We start from the raw sequence: 18,960 nt of genomic DNA on the forward strand, positions 1-18,960 counted from the left end.
TTGCTAATGGTTATAACCTAGCTATTGGTTTTTGTTAATGAAGCTGCCCTAGAATATTCCATTCTTTTTGTGCGGTGGGGGGTTCCCTGGCAAGGAAAGATGGAAGGGCACATGGAGATTATTTTTCTTCTACTTAAAGGGCTTGATAACAAAATTTCATTAAGATCAAATTAGGCTTTCTCCCATCACTTAAGTGTCCTATTCTGGACACTGGACAGCTTTCATCTAAGATTTCCAAGGACTATTTCTATAATTCCATTCCTTTATCACTTTCTTAGGGTGGTGCAAAAAGACAGGGCCCATTCTCTACCCAACTAAAGGTAGAAAGAACCGAGTCCTGAAAAGGCTAAGTAACATCCCTATCTTCATGGAGCAAACATTGTAGTGGTGAAGACAGAAAAGGTAAAATCCTCTGATTCCTAGTTCAACACTATCAGCATTGTTCCCAACATCCTCTTGAAAGGTGAAGGAGTTCTACTTAAGGGTCAAGATGGGTTTCTTGCTGCTATAGCTCTTCCCATTTCTTCCAGGCTTGGAGAAGCTGAACTGGGGTGAAAACTCTGTGGTCCTGCCTGTTCCTACACCAGTCTGAATGAAGGGAGTTTGACACATTGCCTCAGGTTCTTTGTGGATCTTCTTATTTCCCAGATAAGAAGGGGTCATGATATTTTAAAACAAATAGAACCCTGCTTTCTTAACTCTTTGTAAGTCAGAGTAGTGCTAAAAATCTATGGGAGGAAGAGGAGGCAAGGGGCAAATTGGGAGAGGGAGGAGTATAAATCAACCTGCATCCTTGTGGAAGCTTCTGGGAAGAAGATTGTCAGAAATTGGCAAAGACTTTGGCTACATGTGACTTTGGAGGAGATCACTGGTAAAAGAATCAAGTCCCTTATCTGATGGTTCTTGTGTTTCTTTGTTCACCTTCTAGAAGTAAGGGTGGCATCTATTTATTACAGAGAGGTTGGCCAGAGCTCCTTGCCACCCCCTGGTAACTGAAGTCATCAGTGGGGACTATGTAACCGGGGCTGGGGTCCCATGTTCTGGTGCTGTGCTAAGAGCCCCTTCACATTTGAAAAGCTGATGTGTGGCAGTGACACCTGTCAGTGGCAATGACACACAGCGGCCCCACTTTAAAACTGAGAAGGGGCCTCAGGATAAGTTCTCTTCCCACCTTCAGCCCTATGTATCCTCACCTACACATAGCTCCACCACACCCCCTAGTTAGCATGCATGAGAGGTAATGCATCTTTCTGAGGGGAGAAATGCTGGCCTCTCTCTGGTGCCTTTATTGAGATGATGTGAAACTCTGGTGCTCACTCACAGGCTAGCTTGTCTTCCCTGCTGACCTTGCTGTGGCCCTATCCTCTATCTGAATTGAGAGGTGTCTTATCGCTCCCACTCCAGAGAAACTTTAATGCTCAGGCTTCAAACTCCCTATCTTTCCTCCTCAGAGGTCCTTCTGTCCCCCTTACTAAAAAAAAAAAAAAAAAGTTCACCCTGTATCACCAACTGACAAAGCATTTTACTCTCCTCTTCTCCCCAAAAGCCTCTTGGAGTAGGGTGGAGCTTAGCCTCGAGACCAAAACTTGGTGCCTGCCAGGTTGACACCTGCAACAGGCTACAGAATTTCCATACACCTGAAAGCTGAGTACTCTAAGGGGCTTTGGAGGATTTTGACATCTTCTATCAGGTTGTCTTCCTTATATGTAAATGTGTGTGTTGGGAGTGGGAAGAGTGTGGGGTGTGGGAGAGGAAGGCCGACTGACAGGCAACCCTTCAGATCACTTAGATCTGAACTCCTTTTTCTGACCTCTTCTCATCTTTTATAGATAATGTCAGACTAAAGGATCCTGTCACAGGTCCCTCAAATAGACAGGGAAAACATTAGAGCCATTAGAGGTTGTAACCATTTATTTCCAAGTTTCTGAAGCTGTGGGTTTTATGTTGCTTGGTTGGGAGAGGTGAGATATAAAGACTGGGGTATATTGAAATTACTCCTCTACATTGGAGTTTGCAGTCTGCGGGGGCCTCCCAGGGAGGAACGCGCCTCTCCTGAGTCAGCTCCCTAAGCTCAGGCCTCAGCTATCAGTTCAGCTCAGACCTCAACTGTCACTTAAACCCTTGTACTTAGACTGGGTACCTCTTGCCCTTGCAGATGCTGGATACTCATGGCTGCTCTAATGGTTTCTTTTTGTCTATCTTTGAATCTTTATTCCAGAGATCCAGTTGTCATCAGTATCCAGGAAGCTCTCCTCTTCCTCCTCCTGACGCCTCTCTACCACTACAGTTGCTGGTTGTTGCTAAGGTTGCTGCCATGGTAACATGCACATCCTGTTTACACCTTCATCTGGGCAAGTTGGTCTAAGTAGGAACCTACCTACCCTGGACAACCACTATCATCACCACCTGGGGACACCAATCAACGTGACACGGAGTCCACCTTCCACTCAGTTCCCCCATCCTCTTCCTCCTCTCGCTGCCAGATTTCATACAGAAGAAAGGATCTAGACTTCGGACAGCTACTCAGGAGCTTATTGCACAAGATACATTTGATCTGTTCCCTCACTGGGCCCCCAGAGAAGCAGGAAGTAGGAAGAAGTTGAGACAGGAAGGCAGGAGACACTGGTCAATTGAAGGGAAACACTACATCTTCTCTGGTTGAAGGGCTTGGTAACAGCAGGCAAAATGACGAACCCATCAGATCGTGTCTTGCCTGCCAACTCGATGGCCGAGAGCCGTGAAGGGGACTTTGGCTGCACAGTAATGGAACTGAGGAAGCTCATGGAGCTGCGTTCGAGGGATGCTCTGACCCAGATTAATGTCCACTATGGAGGTGTACAGAATCTCTGCAGTAGACTGAAAACCTCCCCTGTGGAAGGTAAAGGCCATATCAGGGGTGGGGAGTTGGAGGAAGGTGGCTAGTGTTTCAAAATATTCTTTTCCCAGCTTCTAGAGAAGGCACATTTCTGGAGGCCCAACTGGTATATTTTTGTCAGGTGGGAAAGGTATGGCATCTGAAGCACTGAAAGGAGGTGAGGCCATGAAGAGCCGTATCTTTCACAGAGATGATGTTTAGAAACTGCTATTCTCTGAAGATTATTCTTTTCTCCTTTTTATTTTCTTTCTTTCTCTTTCTTTCTTCTTCTTTTGTTTCTTTCTTTTTCTTTGGTTTCTTTCTTTTTCTTTTCTTTCTTTCTTTCTTTTGTGTGTGTGTGTGTGTGTGTGTGTGTGTGTGTGTGTGAGAAACAGGGTCTTGCTCTTTTACCCAGGCTGGAGTGCAGTGGCGTGATCATGGCTCACTGCAGCCTCAACCTCCTGGGCTGAAGCCATCCTCCTACCTCAGCCTCCTGGGTAGCTGGGACCACAGGCGTGTGCCACCACACCCAGCTAGCTTTTTTGATTTCTTTGTAGAAATGAGGTTTCAGTATCTTGCCTAGACTCATCTCAAACTCCTGGGCTCAAATGATCCTCCCACCTTGGCCTCCCAAAGTGTTGGAATCCCAACAGGCACAGTGAGCCATTGCTCCTGACGCCTCTTTTCTCCTTTTTCTGTATCAGTGTCCATTTATTTTTAAAATGTTTATGATATAAATGTTGTTGTCAGTAAATAATCAAGTCCCTTCTTCTATATGTCTGATTATAAAATACTTTAATTCTTCCCTACACTGAGCTTACAGTTTAATGAATGGAGGAAGGAAGGGTACAGAAAAGTGAATAAGTCCAGCTGCCCAATTGAGCACTTCTCTATTATATACCGTTAGAAATGGGATCTCAGCTCATTGCAACCTCCATCATGGGATGATAGGCCAAGCAGGGTGGGTGGCTCACATCTGTAATCCCAGCATTTTGGCAGGCTGAGGTGGGAGGATCGCTGGAGCCCAGGAGTTCCAGACCAGCCTGGGCAACACAATGACACCCCATCTCTTTTTTTTTTTTTTGGAGACAAGAGTCTTGCTGTGTCACCCAGGCTAGAATACAGTGGCATGATCTCAGCTAACGGCAACCTCCGCCTCCCAGATTCAAGCAATTCTCAGCCTCCCAGGCAGCTGGGACTACAGGTGTGCACTACCATGCCCAGCTAATTTTTTGTATTTTAGTAGAGATGGGATTTCACCATGTTGGTCAGGCTGGTCTCGAACTCCTGACCTCAGGTGATCTGCCTGCCTTGGCCTCCCAAAGTGTTGGGATGAGGAGGCTTACAGGCATACACCACGCCGAGCCTCTATTTATTTTAAATAAAAAGGAAAAAGAAGGAAATGGGATGCTAAATCACAAGGTATATAATTGTACCCATCATATCTTTGGATCACTCACTGTTTTGTGTCAGGGAATTATAAGTGATTTTTTCAACTCTGCTGGATACACTTTTAATGTAGTTCTTCTTAATCTTTTTGTTGTTGTTGTTTTTGTTTGTTTGTTTTTTTGGGTTTTTTGGGGTTTTTTTTTTAGATGGAGTCTCACTCTTGTGGCCCAGGCAGGCTGGAGTGCAATGGTTCATTCCTGGCTCACTGCAACCTCCGCTTCCTGGATTCAAGCAATTATCCTGCCTCAGCCTCCCGAGTAGCTGGAATTACAGGCATGTGCCACCACACCTGGCTAATTTTGTCTTTTTAGTAGAGATGGAGTTTCACCATCTTGGGCAGGCTGGTCTCAAACTCCTGACCTCAGGTGATCCGCCCACCTCAGCCTCCCAAAGTGCTGGGATTACAGGTATAAGCCACTGTGCCCGGTCTTAATCTCTTCTTAAAACATAAAAAAAAGTTCAAAGATAATGAAAAATCCAGCTTCGGGCTTTCCTGGCCCAGCCCAGTTGCCCAGTGTGCCATGGTGTGATGAAATTTTGCCTCATCAAAATGTAGAAAGAACAAAAGGAAACTTGCTTTTCACTTTTGCCTGGTTTTAGAATCTCCGTAGCAGATACTTATTTGGCCCTGTACGTCTGGCAGTTCATGGTCGAGTAGTGTGAGATGGAGCAAAGATCTTTTCCATTAGGGGCTTTCAGCCTCATGCGGTCTCTTATTTCTGAATCTTCCTCAGAGGCCACAGCATATTTCTCACCAATTCTAAGAAGCTGTTATTGTTTGCCAGTGCTGTATTATATGTTAGTGACTTGGAGCCTAGACTCTTTAGGATGAAAAAAGAGAAAGAGATTTTTACATAGATATCTATACCTAGTTTATGTCTTATTTTCTTTACAACCTAAGGAAGCTTCCCTACCTATTTTCTTTACTTCTAGAATTTGGTTTCCTATCTCACAGGCTTTGAGTTCAAACACTAGTTCCACCATTTACTAGCTAAGTAGCCCTCCATAGTTTACTCAGCCTCCCTAAGTCTGTTTCTTCTTTGAAAATAGAGTTGATAACACCTAGCCCATAGAGTTACTGAGATTAAATAATATATGTACAGTGCTAATACTTATAATTAGGTGTTCAATAGATAAGTTTTCTCAGATTAAAACAGAGTCCATGTGTCTGTAGATACTTGCCAGAATATGGGTGCCTATGGAGTGCAATGTTTTGTCATATCTGGAGAGGTTACTGTATGTGTAACTGCAACTACTGTCCATTTCATTTGCTCACTTCTTAATCACAAAAAAAAAAAAAAAAAAACACACCTGGGTAAGGTGGCAATATCTAATTGCTTTCCTGTGGCTCAGTCTCTGCCTTCTAATGGTAGCCCTTAATCATAACCCTTTGGGCTCTGTCTACTTCTTGCCAGCTAGATTTCTTTATTTGGTCACTTTTACAGCCGTATTGACTGCTGAGGGTCTGTTCTTAGTTATATCTTCACTGAGATCGTGCAGTACTTTACAAACACCCATCAGAATTTAAACAGGATCTTTCTTTTTCCCTTCCTATGCTGTTTTTGATCCCTTTGGTCAGCTGTCTCTCTCACAAACAAGCACTCGGGAGTCCAAAGAAGCTGGAACCTAGAGAGCTCCTGACAACAGGATTCCGGCTTTCCTCCAATTTTCCAGATCCCTTCCCAGAGCTGCAACTGTTTACTTTCTGATTCCCAGAGAGCTTCCATTCCCAAAGGCCAACATACATTCTACTTTCTGTCAACATTGAATATCAAATGTTACAGACATAGCTAATGCTCTTGGATCCTTTCCCAGTCCTGGTTTCAGCCCCTTCCAATGGCAAGTGTTTTCCTCATTACAGCCCCTGGCCATGCTGTAGCCTAGGACTCCTACCACTGGCACAGTTGTCTACTGCCATGTACTGCTTCCTTAGATCACAAGTATGCGTCCTGGTGTTTTTCTTTTTTTCTTTTTTTTTTGAGAAGGAGTTTTGCTCTTATTGCCCAAGCTGGAGTGCAATGGCGCCATCTTGGCTCACTCACTGCAACCTCCGCCTCCCAGGTTCAAGTGATTCTCCTGCTTCAGACTCCCAAGTAGCTGGGATTACAGGTGCACGCCACCACTCCCGGCTAGTTTTTTGTATTTTTAGTAGAGATGGGGTTTCACCATGTTGGCCAGGCTGGTCTCTAACTCCTGACCTCAGGTGATCCACTCACCTCGGCCTCCCAAAGTGCTGGGATTACAGGCGTGAGCCACCGCATCTGGCCTTTTTTTTCTTTATAAGAGATGGGATCTTGCTATGTTGCCCAGGCTGGTCTCGAACTCCTAGACTGAAGCAGTTCTTCTGCCTCATCAGTTTGTATTAATGTAGGAGTTACCATAAGGTTTGCTCTGGAACTGGGGAGACAGGGTGTTGGAAAACAACCTTTCCATTAGTAGCTTTTAGTCCCCAATACCAACAGTGACCTCCTAGTGTGTGAGAGGAATAAAGAGATAAAAAAAAAAGTAGGAAAAAAAAAAGAAAGAAAAGGAGATATAGAACAGCTAAGACATAGGAGTATCTACCCAGGCAAGGGTAATGCTCACCTGTTTAGTTAGGGTAGGCAGAGAAAAGATCCCCAATACGCTGATGCTATAAAAAGCCAGCCTGTTCATGGAAGGCCACATAGCCTGACAGCCTAACGTAATTTTGTCATTGTGGGAGGTCCCAGTGGTCCAATAAGAAGAATAAAGAAATTTACCTGGTGCTTGAATTCTGCTAGTTGGGAACCAAGGTGACAGTGAAGGTCAGAGAGATTGATTCCTAGAATATAACCCTTTTCCTTTATTTTCTATGGCCTGATAGCATCTTTAGTATAGACTGACAGAATTTTTTTTTAAACTATAGCTTTTAAGGGGACTTATGGAACTTGGGGTTTATTACATTTCTGACACTAACGTGGTTTTATTATCATAGATTTACACAATTCTAAAGGCAGGTGGGACTTCATTATCTCTTTCGGCTGGCCGCAGTAGCTCATGCCTGTAGTCCCAGCACTATCTGTGCTTCTAAGATTCTCTGTGTGACTGCTCTAGCATAAGAAGCAGCAGAGCATTAATGGAGTGTAAGTCGGAAGGCATGAAATATTCCACCCCATTCTACCTGGTAGTAAGACCTTAGACAGGTCATTTAAACCCTTTAGCCTGGAGAGAGGGAGAGAGAAAGAGATTATTATTATTATTATTTTGGGATGGATTCTCACTCTGTCACCCAGGCTAGAGTGCAGTGGCACAATCTCATCTCACTGCAACCTCCGCCTCCTGGGCTCAACTGATCCTCCCGCCTCAGCCTCCCAAGTAGCTGGGACCACAGATGCACACCACCATGCCCGGTTAATTTTTGTATTTTTTGGTAGAGATGGGGTTTTGCCACCTCTGTGTCAGCCTCCCAAAGTGCTGGGATTACAGGCATGAGCCGCCACCAACCCAATGTTTTTTTGTTGTTGTTTTCAATTTTATTTTTATTTTTTGAAACAGGGTCTTGCTCTGTCACTGAGGCTGGAGTGCAGTGGTGAAATCAGGCTCACTGCAACCTTCACCTAATAGGCCAAAGCAGTCCTCCCACCTGAGCCTCCTGGTTAGCTGGGACTACAGGTGTCCACCACCACACCCAGCTAATTTTTTTATTTTTTGTAGAGACAGGGTCTCTCCATGTTGCCCAGGGTGGTCCTGAACTCCTGGGCTCAAGTGATCTGCCCACCTTGGCCCCCCAAAGTGCTAGGATTACAGGCATGAGCCCTCACGCCCTGCCTCAGCCCAATGTTTGGATACTGGCTTGTGTTCCTTGAGTATACATTAGCTAGTTAGAGTAAGAGGAGTTGCCCCCGTGGCCAAGAGTTGGTTAGACTTAAGAAGGCTTGGAGATGTTTAGCTACATGGCCTTCATCAACAACCAGAAATAAGGCTGACAGTATGAGCCAAAAAGAGGAGAAAATTTAGGACAACAAGAAAGGGTGGGGGGAGACACAAAGGAGAATACATGTTTACATTGAGGTAACTAAAGATTTCACTCTTTATGGCTGTATATAAACAAAAGCAAAGATACGGGGGTGAGGCTGGAGCTCCTGGGCAAGCTGTGTTGCCTTGGGTTTATCAGGAGGGACAATCTGAGCATTTTGCACAATGGAATCCTTTTCATTTGCTTGCTTTGTTCCCCATTCCAGTTTGTTTTTCCCCTCCTTTCATTGTCTCTTTTTCTTTCCCTATCCCATTCCCACCTCAACCAATCTTTCCAATCCCCAAAGAACAGAGCAGTTTCGTTGGCATAGGCTGGAAGATAGCCTTTCACCTTCTGAGTGGTTTCCTGTGGAATCTCATGGCCTCGTGAGTGGAAGAAGCCTTTGGTGAATCTGGGATGAAAATTACTTGTGGCTTAAGGGGAAGAAGGAAGAGGTATTTTCCTTAGTCTCAATACCCTTTTGTGTGTAGGAAAAAGGATGGTCCTAGGTGAGAGATTCTTTGACCTAGGTAGAGGTTATATGTATTCTTTTTTCCCTATAGAATTTTGCACATTGGTCCTTAGCTATGCTGTCCTTTTTAGGAGGAAGAATGGTGTTTTCTGAGGAAGAGTTAGGCCATTCCTTGGAGGTAAGGTCTGGGCTCAGACCAGAATGGGAGAGAAGGGGAGCCTTGAATAAACAGTAAATTATTGGCCCGGCACGGTGGCTCAAGCCGAGGAGGCCGAGACGGGCGGATCACGAGGTCAGGAGATAGAGACCATCCTGGCTAACACAGTGAAACCCCGTCTCTACTAAAAAATACAAAAAACTAGCCGGGCGAGGTGGCGGGCGCCTGTAGTCCCAGCTACTCGGGAGGCTGAGGCAGGAGAATGGCGTGAACCCAGCAGGCGGAGCTTGCAGTGAGCTGAGATCCGGCCACAGTACTCCAGCCCGGGCGACAGAGCGAGACTCTGCCTCAAAAAAAAAATAAAAATAAAAAATAAACAGTAAATTATTAACTGTAGGCCTTCTTTCAAAAGGCTGAAGACTATTTTGGTTGAATTTGGATCTAAAAGATTGTTGGTGGAACTTTCTGTTTTATCTTCCTTCTGTACCCTTCTACTTCTTTTCTCCTCTGCAGAGTTGAAGGTGTGACAGTGAGATATTGAGGTCCTGCAAGTCTTTTTCAACAACATTCAACTAATACTTAATAACTGCTAGGTGCTAGGGACACAAGGGTGAACAAGACAGGTGCAGTCCCTCCTTCCACAGAGCTTACAGGCTAAAAGAAGATGCATATGAATGAAGACAATTTCAGGAATCTTGCCACAGGGCTTTGATGAGGAAGAGCAGGGTCTATGGGAACCCAGTATGGGGACTTAAGCTGAAGGCATTGCAGGGGACAGGAGGGGGCTTAGAAGCTGGAGATGGTACACCTGTGTCATCTAGCGGTCCGCCAGGGAAGCTCTAGCATGGCCACACTCTATGATGATTGCTGCCACCTGCTGAATATTCCTGGCATAAGATGCAAGCGTTTTTGCCTTCCTTAATTACTGGGTAGTTACTAGGTTTAGGGAGCTGAGATTCCTTGGGGAGTAAATGGCAGGAGGGGAAAAAAAATGTGTTTTAAGACGGCCAGCCCAAATTACAATTTTGTTGTATTAGCTTGAGGATTTCGATGAACGTCTCCTATCACCTGAAGATCTCTGAGGCTTAACTGTGTTCCTGTCACTCTGCCTTTTGAGGGCAGTGGCATGTTTTACCAAGAATTGTCCGTTTTGCCACAAGCTGAGATATACTGGGATTGGGCTCTTTCTCAGTGTGGCAGATTGAAATTTCTAGTAGTATTGTCAATCTGGAAAAAATTGAGTACATATCCCAAGTAAATGTTCACCTACAAAACTACTGCCTTACTATTAATACATCTAACACTTTTATTTACATAATAAGATAGGCAAACATAGAAATGGATGAGGTGATACAAAATGGTCTGATATTTTCCTCACACTCTAACAGATGGATGCATGCCCCCAACTTAGAGACTGCCGCTCTAAAGCACAGTGGTGTTAGGGGGATGCGGAGGACTAGGCGAGTGAAGATGGCATGGAACAGATGTGAGAGGAAGATGGGCAACTGGCTTCTTTGAGATTTTCTTCCCTATCTTTAGAGCTTATAGTCTGTTCAGGAATATCAATTTTTAGGAGCTCCTCCGTTTGAGATTAGAAGCATAACCTCTATTTTTCCTCTTTCTTTGTGCCCTCTGCCCTGCAGCCGTCATTTCTTGCCCCAACTCTGCTAAGGATGGCATATAAGTGACCCTAATAACAGTGATCTGGGCATGGCCTCAGAGATTAACATTCTGTGGTCCACTCTGCCTACCAAACTTTGGGCAGATGGATTATCACTAACTAGTTCAAGATGTGAGAGAGACTCAAGCCAAAAGTGTCCTCCCTCTGTCCCTCCCCATTCCCCACCACAGGGAATTCCACTTTGCATCCTGGGAATTCCCTGTCTGGTTTGAGTTTCATGCCTAGGCCTGAATTAGGCCTCTTGAAGGCTGTGGGCTCTCTCTTCCTAGCCCAGTTTGGGCTTCCTAGCCCAAAAAATCTGCCAGTTCTTTTCTACTTAGCCCTCCTTGCCTGGAGCTGGGCTTCTTGGTTCACTGGCTCAATGCTGCCCAGCTGGTGTCAGAGGGATCTTCACAAGGAGAGTGGCTAAGTCTTCCCCAACCTGGAAGCAGGAAGCTTCCCCTTCCTGCTTTCACTCCTGGAGCCTTTTATGCTCCATTCCTTTGACAATTCAGCAGCAACATTTGCAAGTTTTTGAGGCGTCTGGTTTGGTTTTTAAGCTTGCCTTGCATTGAACCATTAGCTGTTGGTGGGAAGAAAAATAGCATTCCCTCTTTGGGTGAAGCAGATACTGCATCTACCAAAAGTGGGGCTTTCATTCTTACTATTTAGCTCCAAGGTGGGAATATGACACCGGATGGAAGCACATTCATGAAGTACAGAAGATGGCAGAGTGGCAGAGCAGAAAGCTAAGCAGAGAGCTATCTAGGGAGCCTTTTTTCCCTGGGCCACTGTTGCTGTTTTCAAAAAAAGGCAAAGAGCAGGGGACGGGATAAAGGGAAGCATGCCCTGAGGGAGTGGCCCACCTTGGGAAGGGTTTTGCTGGCCAGAGTGAGGAAAGCAGCATTGTACTCCAGGTTCATCATCCTCTGGCTGTGACCTTGAATCGATGGCTTTAAAGAAGTCTAGCCGATAGGGAGCAAATCTCCAAGCTGTGGGTGTGTTAAACTGGAGATGCTGAAGCAGGGAAACTGCGGTATACTCATTTGGTTATTAGCCAGAGATGGCTAGATCTTGCATGGCCCTATTTTGATTTTAAGCTACTCCTCCCCCTTAGTCCCCAAATCCAGGGTTGTTGGGTTTCTTTTTTTAATTAATTTTAACTTTTGTTTTTCTTTTTTTGAGACAGGGTCTTGCTCTGTTGCCCAGGCTGGAATGCAGTGGCAAAATCACGGTTTACTGTAGCCTCAACCTCCTGGACTCAGGCAATCCTCCTGCCTCAGCCTCCTGAGTAGATGGGACCACAGGTGCACACCATCATGTCCAGCTATTTTTATTATTATTATTTGTAGAGACAGAATCTTTCTGTGTTGCCCAAGCTGGTCTTGAACTCCTGAGCCCAAGCTCTCCTCCCACCTGGGCCCCCCAGAGGTCTGGGATTACAGGTATGAGCCACCAAACGAAGCCCAAATCCAGGGTTTTTAAGGAAAGACTTAAAAGGTTTTCTGCTGCTGTTCTTCTCAAGTACCAAAAGAGGACTGCCTTCAAATCAACCCAGAGAAAATTCTCCCTGGTACTATATGTGTGGGAGAAGATTCTGCTGCCTCCTTTGGCAAGGTATCATAACTCAGACAGCTGGGAAGTCCCTCCTGATGTCTACCCTAGCCCCACCCTTTCTGGGGCTGAGCTGGTTCTGATAAGTGGTGCCTCTGCCGATGTCGTTGGCCCTTCCCTGCTGGAGCTAAGCCACTGAGGGCTGGGCTGCATTTCTCCTCCCAGGCCCTAGCTCCTGCACGCTCATGGCAGACACAAATGTTCCACTGCTGTTTATTCCATGTTCCCACCCAGCCTGGGCAGGGGCCGTGCAATTCCCCAGCATGGGGTGGGAGTGATGACTTCATAGCTGAACATTCTGTTTGCCTCTCCCAGCTCATGTGTTCAGTCTGGTTCACAGGGCCAGAAGTACTCCCACTCTAGATGGAGCTTTCTCTTTCATGTTCTTGAGGACAAGATTTCCCCCTCAGTTTCCTGAGGAATTTCTAGGGGAAACCCTTTTCCTGTGTTTCCAGCATTCTCTCCCTGCCAATTTTTCCTTCCCCTCTCCAGGAGATTATGTGAGTATCTGAGAAACCACTGCAGAGACCAGGGCCTTTTAGAGCCTTTTCCCGGGCTGGACAAGTATTTGTGTGAAATTACAGCTGCTGAGATCAGGGCCTGAAAGACTCTCTAGGGCAGAAAGAATTGGAATGGAAAACCCAAAACTGGGGATTGGCCGATCTCCCAGTCCCACATGGCTTTCCCATGCCTTACCACATGTCAGAGAGGATTCCCAAGGCTACTACAGCTAAGATCCTTGACCTGCCCCGCCCTGCTGCAGGGCATGCTGGGAACTGAGACAGCCACTTGACTTCTTAAGGTTGCTATCATACGAGCTCAGGGTGACTTAAGGTGGAACACACAGATGAGTAGAAAATGGCAAAAAAAAGAAGCAAGCAGGTGACTTTGAGGGCAGTTAGGTCGCTTCATTTGCTTGGGTCCAAAAAAGGCCATAAGAAACGTTTTATTGAGTACAAAATTCATAGGTTTGGACTCTGATGAACCTGATGGCGATGTTACCATCCCTGAGGCCAGGAAGGAAGAAGACAGGACTAATCCACCCCAATTGTAGACAATGGGAACAGCGCTGGCTTGCTTAGAGGTATAGAGGAAAGCAGCATGCAACCCTGCCCTGTGGTGAAGGAAGTAGGGTGGCCAACCATCCCTGATTGCCTGGGACTGAGCGGGGTTCCCAGGAGGCAGGAACTTCAGTGCTAAAACCTGGCAAGTCCTGGGCAAACTGGGACAAGTTAGTCATACTAGATTGAAGCCTCAGCTGAGTGCAGCTGCCTCCATGCCCCAGTGTCCTCTGTGTCTAGGTTGGCATCCAGTGGCCCACTGTGGGGTGTCATAGACTCTGCCACTTACTAAACTCAAGTAGTTATACCCCTGCCAGGCCTTAGTTTGCTTCTACATCAAATCGGGTTAATAGTAGCTACCATGTAGGGGTTTGTGATGCTTGAATGAGAAGGCATGAATATGCCTGTGAGGCATCTGGCACATAGTGATCACTTAAATGTTAGCAATCTTAGTTATCATTCTTTCAGTTCATTCTACACATTTGCATGTGTACAATGTGCCAGGCAATGCTGTAGGCCTGAGGAACAATGACAAAAATCCTGCCCTTGTGGAGGAGGTGAACAAACAATAAATGAATGCATCCTATTATATGCTAGGTAAGAAGACCTGTGGAGGGAAATGAGTGAGCAGGATGAGGGGCATCAAGAGTGCTGGGTAAATACAGTGGTCAGGGTAGGCCTCACTAAAAAGAAGACATTTGTACAAAGACCTGAAGGAGGTGAGGAAGTGAGCCCTCTCCAGCGAAGAGGAATCTGGGCAGAGGGAACAGCTTGTGCAGAGGCCCTGATGTAGACGCATGTCTAGTGCGTTCAGAGAACAGTAGGCAGTCTGGCTGGGCCAGATCTCAGTGAACATGGAGAAACTAGTAGGAGATAAGGACTGGGGGACTGGGGGAGTCATAAGGGGCCTGGAAGCCCATCAAGTCCTTGGTGCCTAGTTTTACTCTAAGTAAAAGCCAGAGGGTTTTGAGCAGATAAATCGCATGTACTGCCTTAGATCTTAAAAAAGATCATTCTGGCTGATATATTGAGAAGAGACTGAGAACAGGAGAGCGAGGGTGGAGGCAAGGAGACCAGTTGGAAGACGATTGCTATAATCCAGATGAGGGAGGATGGTTTAGACCAGGATGAAAACAGTGAAAATGGAAAGTGATTGGACTTTAGATATATTTTGAAGCTGATAGGATTTCTCGAGTATATGATATAGGAGATGGGGGGCTGGGCATCACGGATGATTACGGGGTACTAGCATGAGAGCAGAGAGGGACGGTAGCCCTGTTCTCCGCCCCTCGTATGTCCCTCTTTTTGGGAGGGAGGGTTTCATTAGGCTGTTGGGGTGCACCTTATGATCTTTAATATCTGATATCTTGGTTTGCCCTCATAATCATGGTAAGGAGGAAAGGGCATCTCCTCCCTTTACATTGTGAATCCTGCTTCTTTGAGAAGCATCCCAGGTAGGTTAACAAATTACCAGCACTCCTGCTTCCCTTCAGCAAGCCTGGCTCTCCAGCACAGCAGGTCCAACTTGGCACAGCCTTGCCATCTCTGGTCCCTGGGGAGAAAGGACCAGCAAGGCCCTGCCCCCTGGCAAGTCTGCCTCTGCCTGTCTGGGGTTAAAGATGCCCTACCCAGAACACTCCTTTCCCAGGCCCTGACTTTCCCTCCTACTAGGAACCTGACTTCTCAGGCTGGTGGGGGCAGGGAGCCTCTGGGGAGCAACTCAATTTGCTTCTGGAGGTTTGGCCAAACCTCACCACTCTGCGGGGCTCAGCTGTGCCACTGAGCTGGAGGCCAGGGTGATGTGCTTGGGCACTGAGAATCAGGAGACCCTGGGTAAGACATCAGGCACCACTTCCCTAACCAGCTCCTGTGTCTCTCTCCTAAGCACTAGCAAGTGAATGTGGTCTCAAAAGAGGGCCCTCACACCCCTGACTGCACAGGTGTGGATGCCAGTTCTTCTCCTGCCCCTAACTTTCATCTCCCACCCCGCACATGTACCTTCCCAGACAGACGAGTGTCTTGAGTATGTCTCCTGATGCTTTTTGTTTTATAGCATAGGGAAATGGAGGCCATCCCAAGCTCTGCAAATAATACTCCCTTGGGTACCTATTCTCCCATTTTCAAAATCTTTATCTGTTCAGATGTCTTCCTCAGGTCCTAACCCAAATCTCTCCTCTTGACACTTAAGGTAACACTCCTGGGTTTGTTTGTTTTTGTTGTTGTTGTTGTTTGTTTGTTTTTTGAAACAGAGTCTCTCTCTCGCCAAGGCTGGAGTGCAGTTGCGTGATCTCGGCTCACTGCAACCTCTGCCTCCCAGGTTTAAACAATTCTCCTGCCTCAGCCTCCCTAGTAGCTGGGATTACAGACATGCGCCACCATGCCCGGCTAATTTTTTTGTATTTTTAATAGAGACGAGTTTTCACCATGTTGGCCAGGCTGGTTTCAAACTCCTGATCTCAAGTGATAACGCCCATCTCGGCCTCCCAGAGTGCTGGGGATTACAGACATGAGCCACCATGCCTGGCCCACTCTTGGGTTCTATTCAGTGAAGATTTTCAGTGAAGAGTAGACATTTGCCCTTATATCACATCTGCATTCCTTCCTCAGCAACAGAATAGCCCTTCCTGTTGACTAAAGTATGAGGAAGGCCTCTGGCATCCAAGTCCTTTGCCTGTTTTGTCCCTGCAGCCCCCGTCATCCACTTCGTCTTGTTCTCTCTGTGAAGCTCAGTTGAAGTTCCCTTCCTCTGATTCTGACCCTCCTCACCTGCTAACCTTTTTTCAAGACAAAAGCCACCCCACCCTGCCTGTGGAAAACCCTTCAAACCAGCAGCCAACAGCTTCCAGTGTCAAAACCAGTAATAATTTGCTTCAGCGTGTAAACAACTTGATGAATACCAACTGGCATTAATCGCCACAGTAGGATTTCCGCTCTTCCCTTCAAGAGTAGCCCTACCTGGGGACCCGTGAAAGGACCCAACTATAAGGAAAGCACTGAGAATAATTCTGCCTATCTCTTGTCCTTCTGAGAAAGTGTCTAGAGAGAAGGTGTGGTATGTATGTGGTACGTGGTCTGTGTGTGTGTGTGTGTGTGTGTCGTATATCTGTGTGGTATGTACTGTGTATGTGGTTTGTGTTTGGTGTGTATGTATCTGTATATTGTGCATATGGTGTGTGATGTGAGTGATGTATGTGGTTTGTGGTGTGTATGTGTCTGTATGGTATGTGTGGTATGTGGTCTGTGTACACAGAGGTATGTAAACAAACATATGTTGCTGGGGAGGATACTGGTGATCAAGTACTGTGTAGTATCTGAAAACTTTGTGGCCTCACCTTTCTTGTTCACTTTTTATTCAATCTGAGTAGTAGTACTTCCCTTAGTACCTACTTAGTCTTTAGTAGAATGGTAGTACCTCTCAGTGGTGTGTGTTTGTGCACATGTGTGTGACAGAAAAGGAGGGGCGCATGTGCTTAAAGGGAATGCCCACAAGTTATGGTCTCAAAGACTCTGCTCTGATGCTCCCCTAAAGCTCCTGGATCTTAGAATCAGGACACGTATATGGGCTCTGCCTCCGTCCTGCATGACCTTGAGCAAGGAGCTTGTTCTTCCTGGCCTTTGCGTGAGCCAATGGATGGCAGCTCACTCTGCATTTAAATCACCACAGCATTTACCTGTTCATATGACATAAAAGTTCTATGTGAATCCCAAGAACCACTTTAAAATTTATATTCTCAGAGCTGGAGCCTGGGGCATACTCAATCAGTAGCAGATGAGATGTTATGTCTGGTTAGGAATTTATTCAGATTATACTTGTCATTAAGATAAGTGAGTGGTCCCGTGGCTGACCAGTTTCATTTTGCCCATTTTTAGCCTGAAAGTTCCACCCTCTCTGATTCCTGGGTATATTAGGATGGTTGTCTCTAACTGGATCTCATACTTGAGCAAATCAGGAAGCAGAGGGTCTTTTTTATTTATTTTATTTTACAGACAAGGTCTCACTTTGTTGCCCAGGCTGGAGTGCAGTGACGTGATCACTGCTGCTCACTGCAGCCTCAAACTCCTGAGGTCAGAACAGTCCTCCCACCTCGGCCTCCTGAGTAGCTGTGACTACACCATGCCTGGCTAATATTTGTCTTTTTTGTGGAGACGGTTTCACAATGTTGCCCAGGCTGGTCTTGAACTCCTAAATGTAAGCAATCCACCCATCTTGGCCTCCCAAAGTGCTGGGATTACAGGCGTGAGCCACCATGCCTGGCTCTTTATTTTATTTATTTTTGAGACAGTGTCTCTCTCTGTTGCATAGGCTAAAGTGTAATGGCATGATCATGACTCATCGCCACTTCAAAACTGTCTTTTATCATTTTCTTTTTTTTCTACATTCATTCATCCACTCCTATCTCCTTTTCAGGTCTATCTGGGAACCCTGCAGATCTGGAGAAACGTAGGCAGGTGTTCGGACACAACCTGATCCCCCCCAAAAAGCCCAAGACCTTCTTAGAATTAGTGTGGGAAGCCCTTCAAGATGTCACACTCATCATCCTGGAGATTGCAGCCATCATCTCCCTGGTCCTGTCCTTTTATCGCCCCGCTGGTGAAGAAAATGAACGTGAGTGTCCTAAACAACTCAGCGTGACTCTTATCTGGGTGCTTTCCACCACCACCAAAAAGCACTTAGTATTGGTGGCTGACAGGTTATAGCTTAAAACATTCCTCCCATTATCCAGAGTGGGCTTTCCAAAGGAAACCAGCAGTAGTACTGAGCTATTCTTCCAACTCATCTTTATTCCAAGGGTTCCTCCCCACCCCACCCCCACCTTCTTTCGTCCATTAAATCCTTTTTCAGAATGTCAGGAATCCTCTACCCTTTTAAGACATTTTATTTATTTATTTATTCATTTATTTGTTTGTTTATTTATTATTTTTTTAATGGATTCTTGCTCTGTCACCCAGGCTGGGTGCAGCAGCTTGATCTGGGATCACTGCAACCTCCTGGGTTCAAGCGATTCTCATGCCTCAGCCTCCTGAGTAGCTGGGATTACAGGTTTGTGCCATCATGCCTGGCTAATTTTTGTATTTTTAGTAGAGACAGGGCCTTACCATGTTGACCAGACCAGTATCAAACTCCTGACCTCAGGTGATCCACCTGCCTCGGCCTCCTCAAGTGCTGGGATTACAGGTGTGACCCACTTGCCCGGCCTATTTAATAATTTTTGTAACATAGAGACAAGGTCTCACTATGTTGCCCAGGTTGGTCTCAAACCTCTGGGGTCAAGCGATCTGCCTGCCTTGGCCTCCCAGAGTGCTGGGATTACAGGTGTGAACCAACATCCCCAGCCAGGAATTCTCTACTCTTATCCAACCAACAAAACCCTGCATCTCAAAGTGCCCCCCACCACCAATTGTCTCGCATGATGGGAAACAGTAGTGAAAGCCTGACCATGTTGGGAACCATAAGTGTGTCCTTACATGTGACTTGCCTAAATTTGATAGTTTGTACTATTTAGTCATTTACCTCTTTTGGATTAACATAAATAGTTATACTCGTGATAAGACAATACTCAATTCTACTATCCTCTGATATCCTCTTCCAGCCAACAGTTGTATTTGCTATTATTCACTTTTCCTGACTTTCTATCTTGGGGGAATTGTGGAAGCACTACTCCCATTTCTTATTGTCAACAAAAGCCCTTCAGTGATTATTTCTCTCCCTTCCTGGG

General features: G+C 46.0%; 1 protein-coding gene across 3 annotated transcripts in view; it reads left to right on the top strand.

The window, feature by feature from the left end:
- Positions 1-18,960, top strand: part of ATP2B4 (ATPase, Ca++ transporting, plasma membrane 4) — a 121,451-nt gene that overhangs the window by 61,326 nt on the left and 41,165 nt on the right. For all 3 annotated transcript variants that reach the window (XM_011931808.1, XM_011931809.1, XM_011931807.1), the window contains 2 exons: positions 2,219-2,878; positions 17,652-17,849. In XM_011931808.1, coding sequence (XP_011787198.1) covers positions 2,686-2,878; positions 17,652-17,849 — 391 coding nt within the window. In that variant the 5' untranslated portion in view covers positions 2,219-2,685. The remainder of the gene's footprint in view (positions 1-2,218; positions 2,879-17,651; positions 17,850-18,960) is intronic.

This window comes from Colobus angolensis, unplaced genomic scaffold, assembly GCF_000951035.1.
Source record: "Colobus angolensis palliatus isolate OR3802 unplaced genomic scaffold, Cang.pa_1.0 Scaffold91, whole genome shotgun sequence".
In the NCBI taxonomy this organism is placed as follows: domain Eukaryota; kingdom Metazoa; phylum Chordata; class Mammalia; order Primates; family Cercopithecidae; genus Colobus; species Colobus angolensis.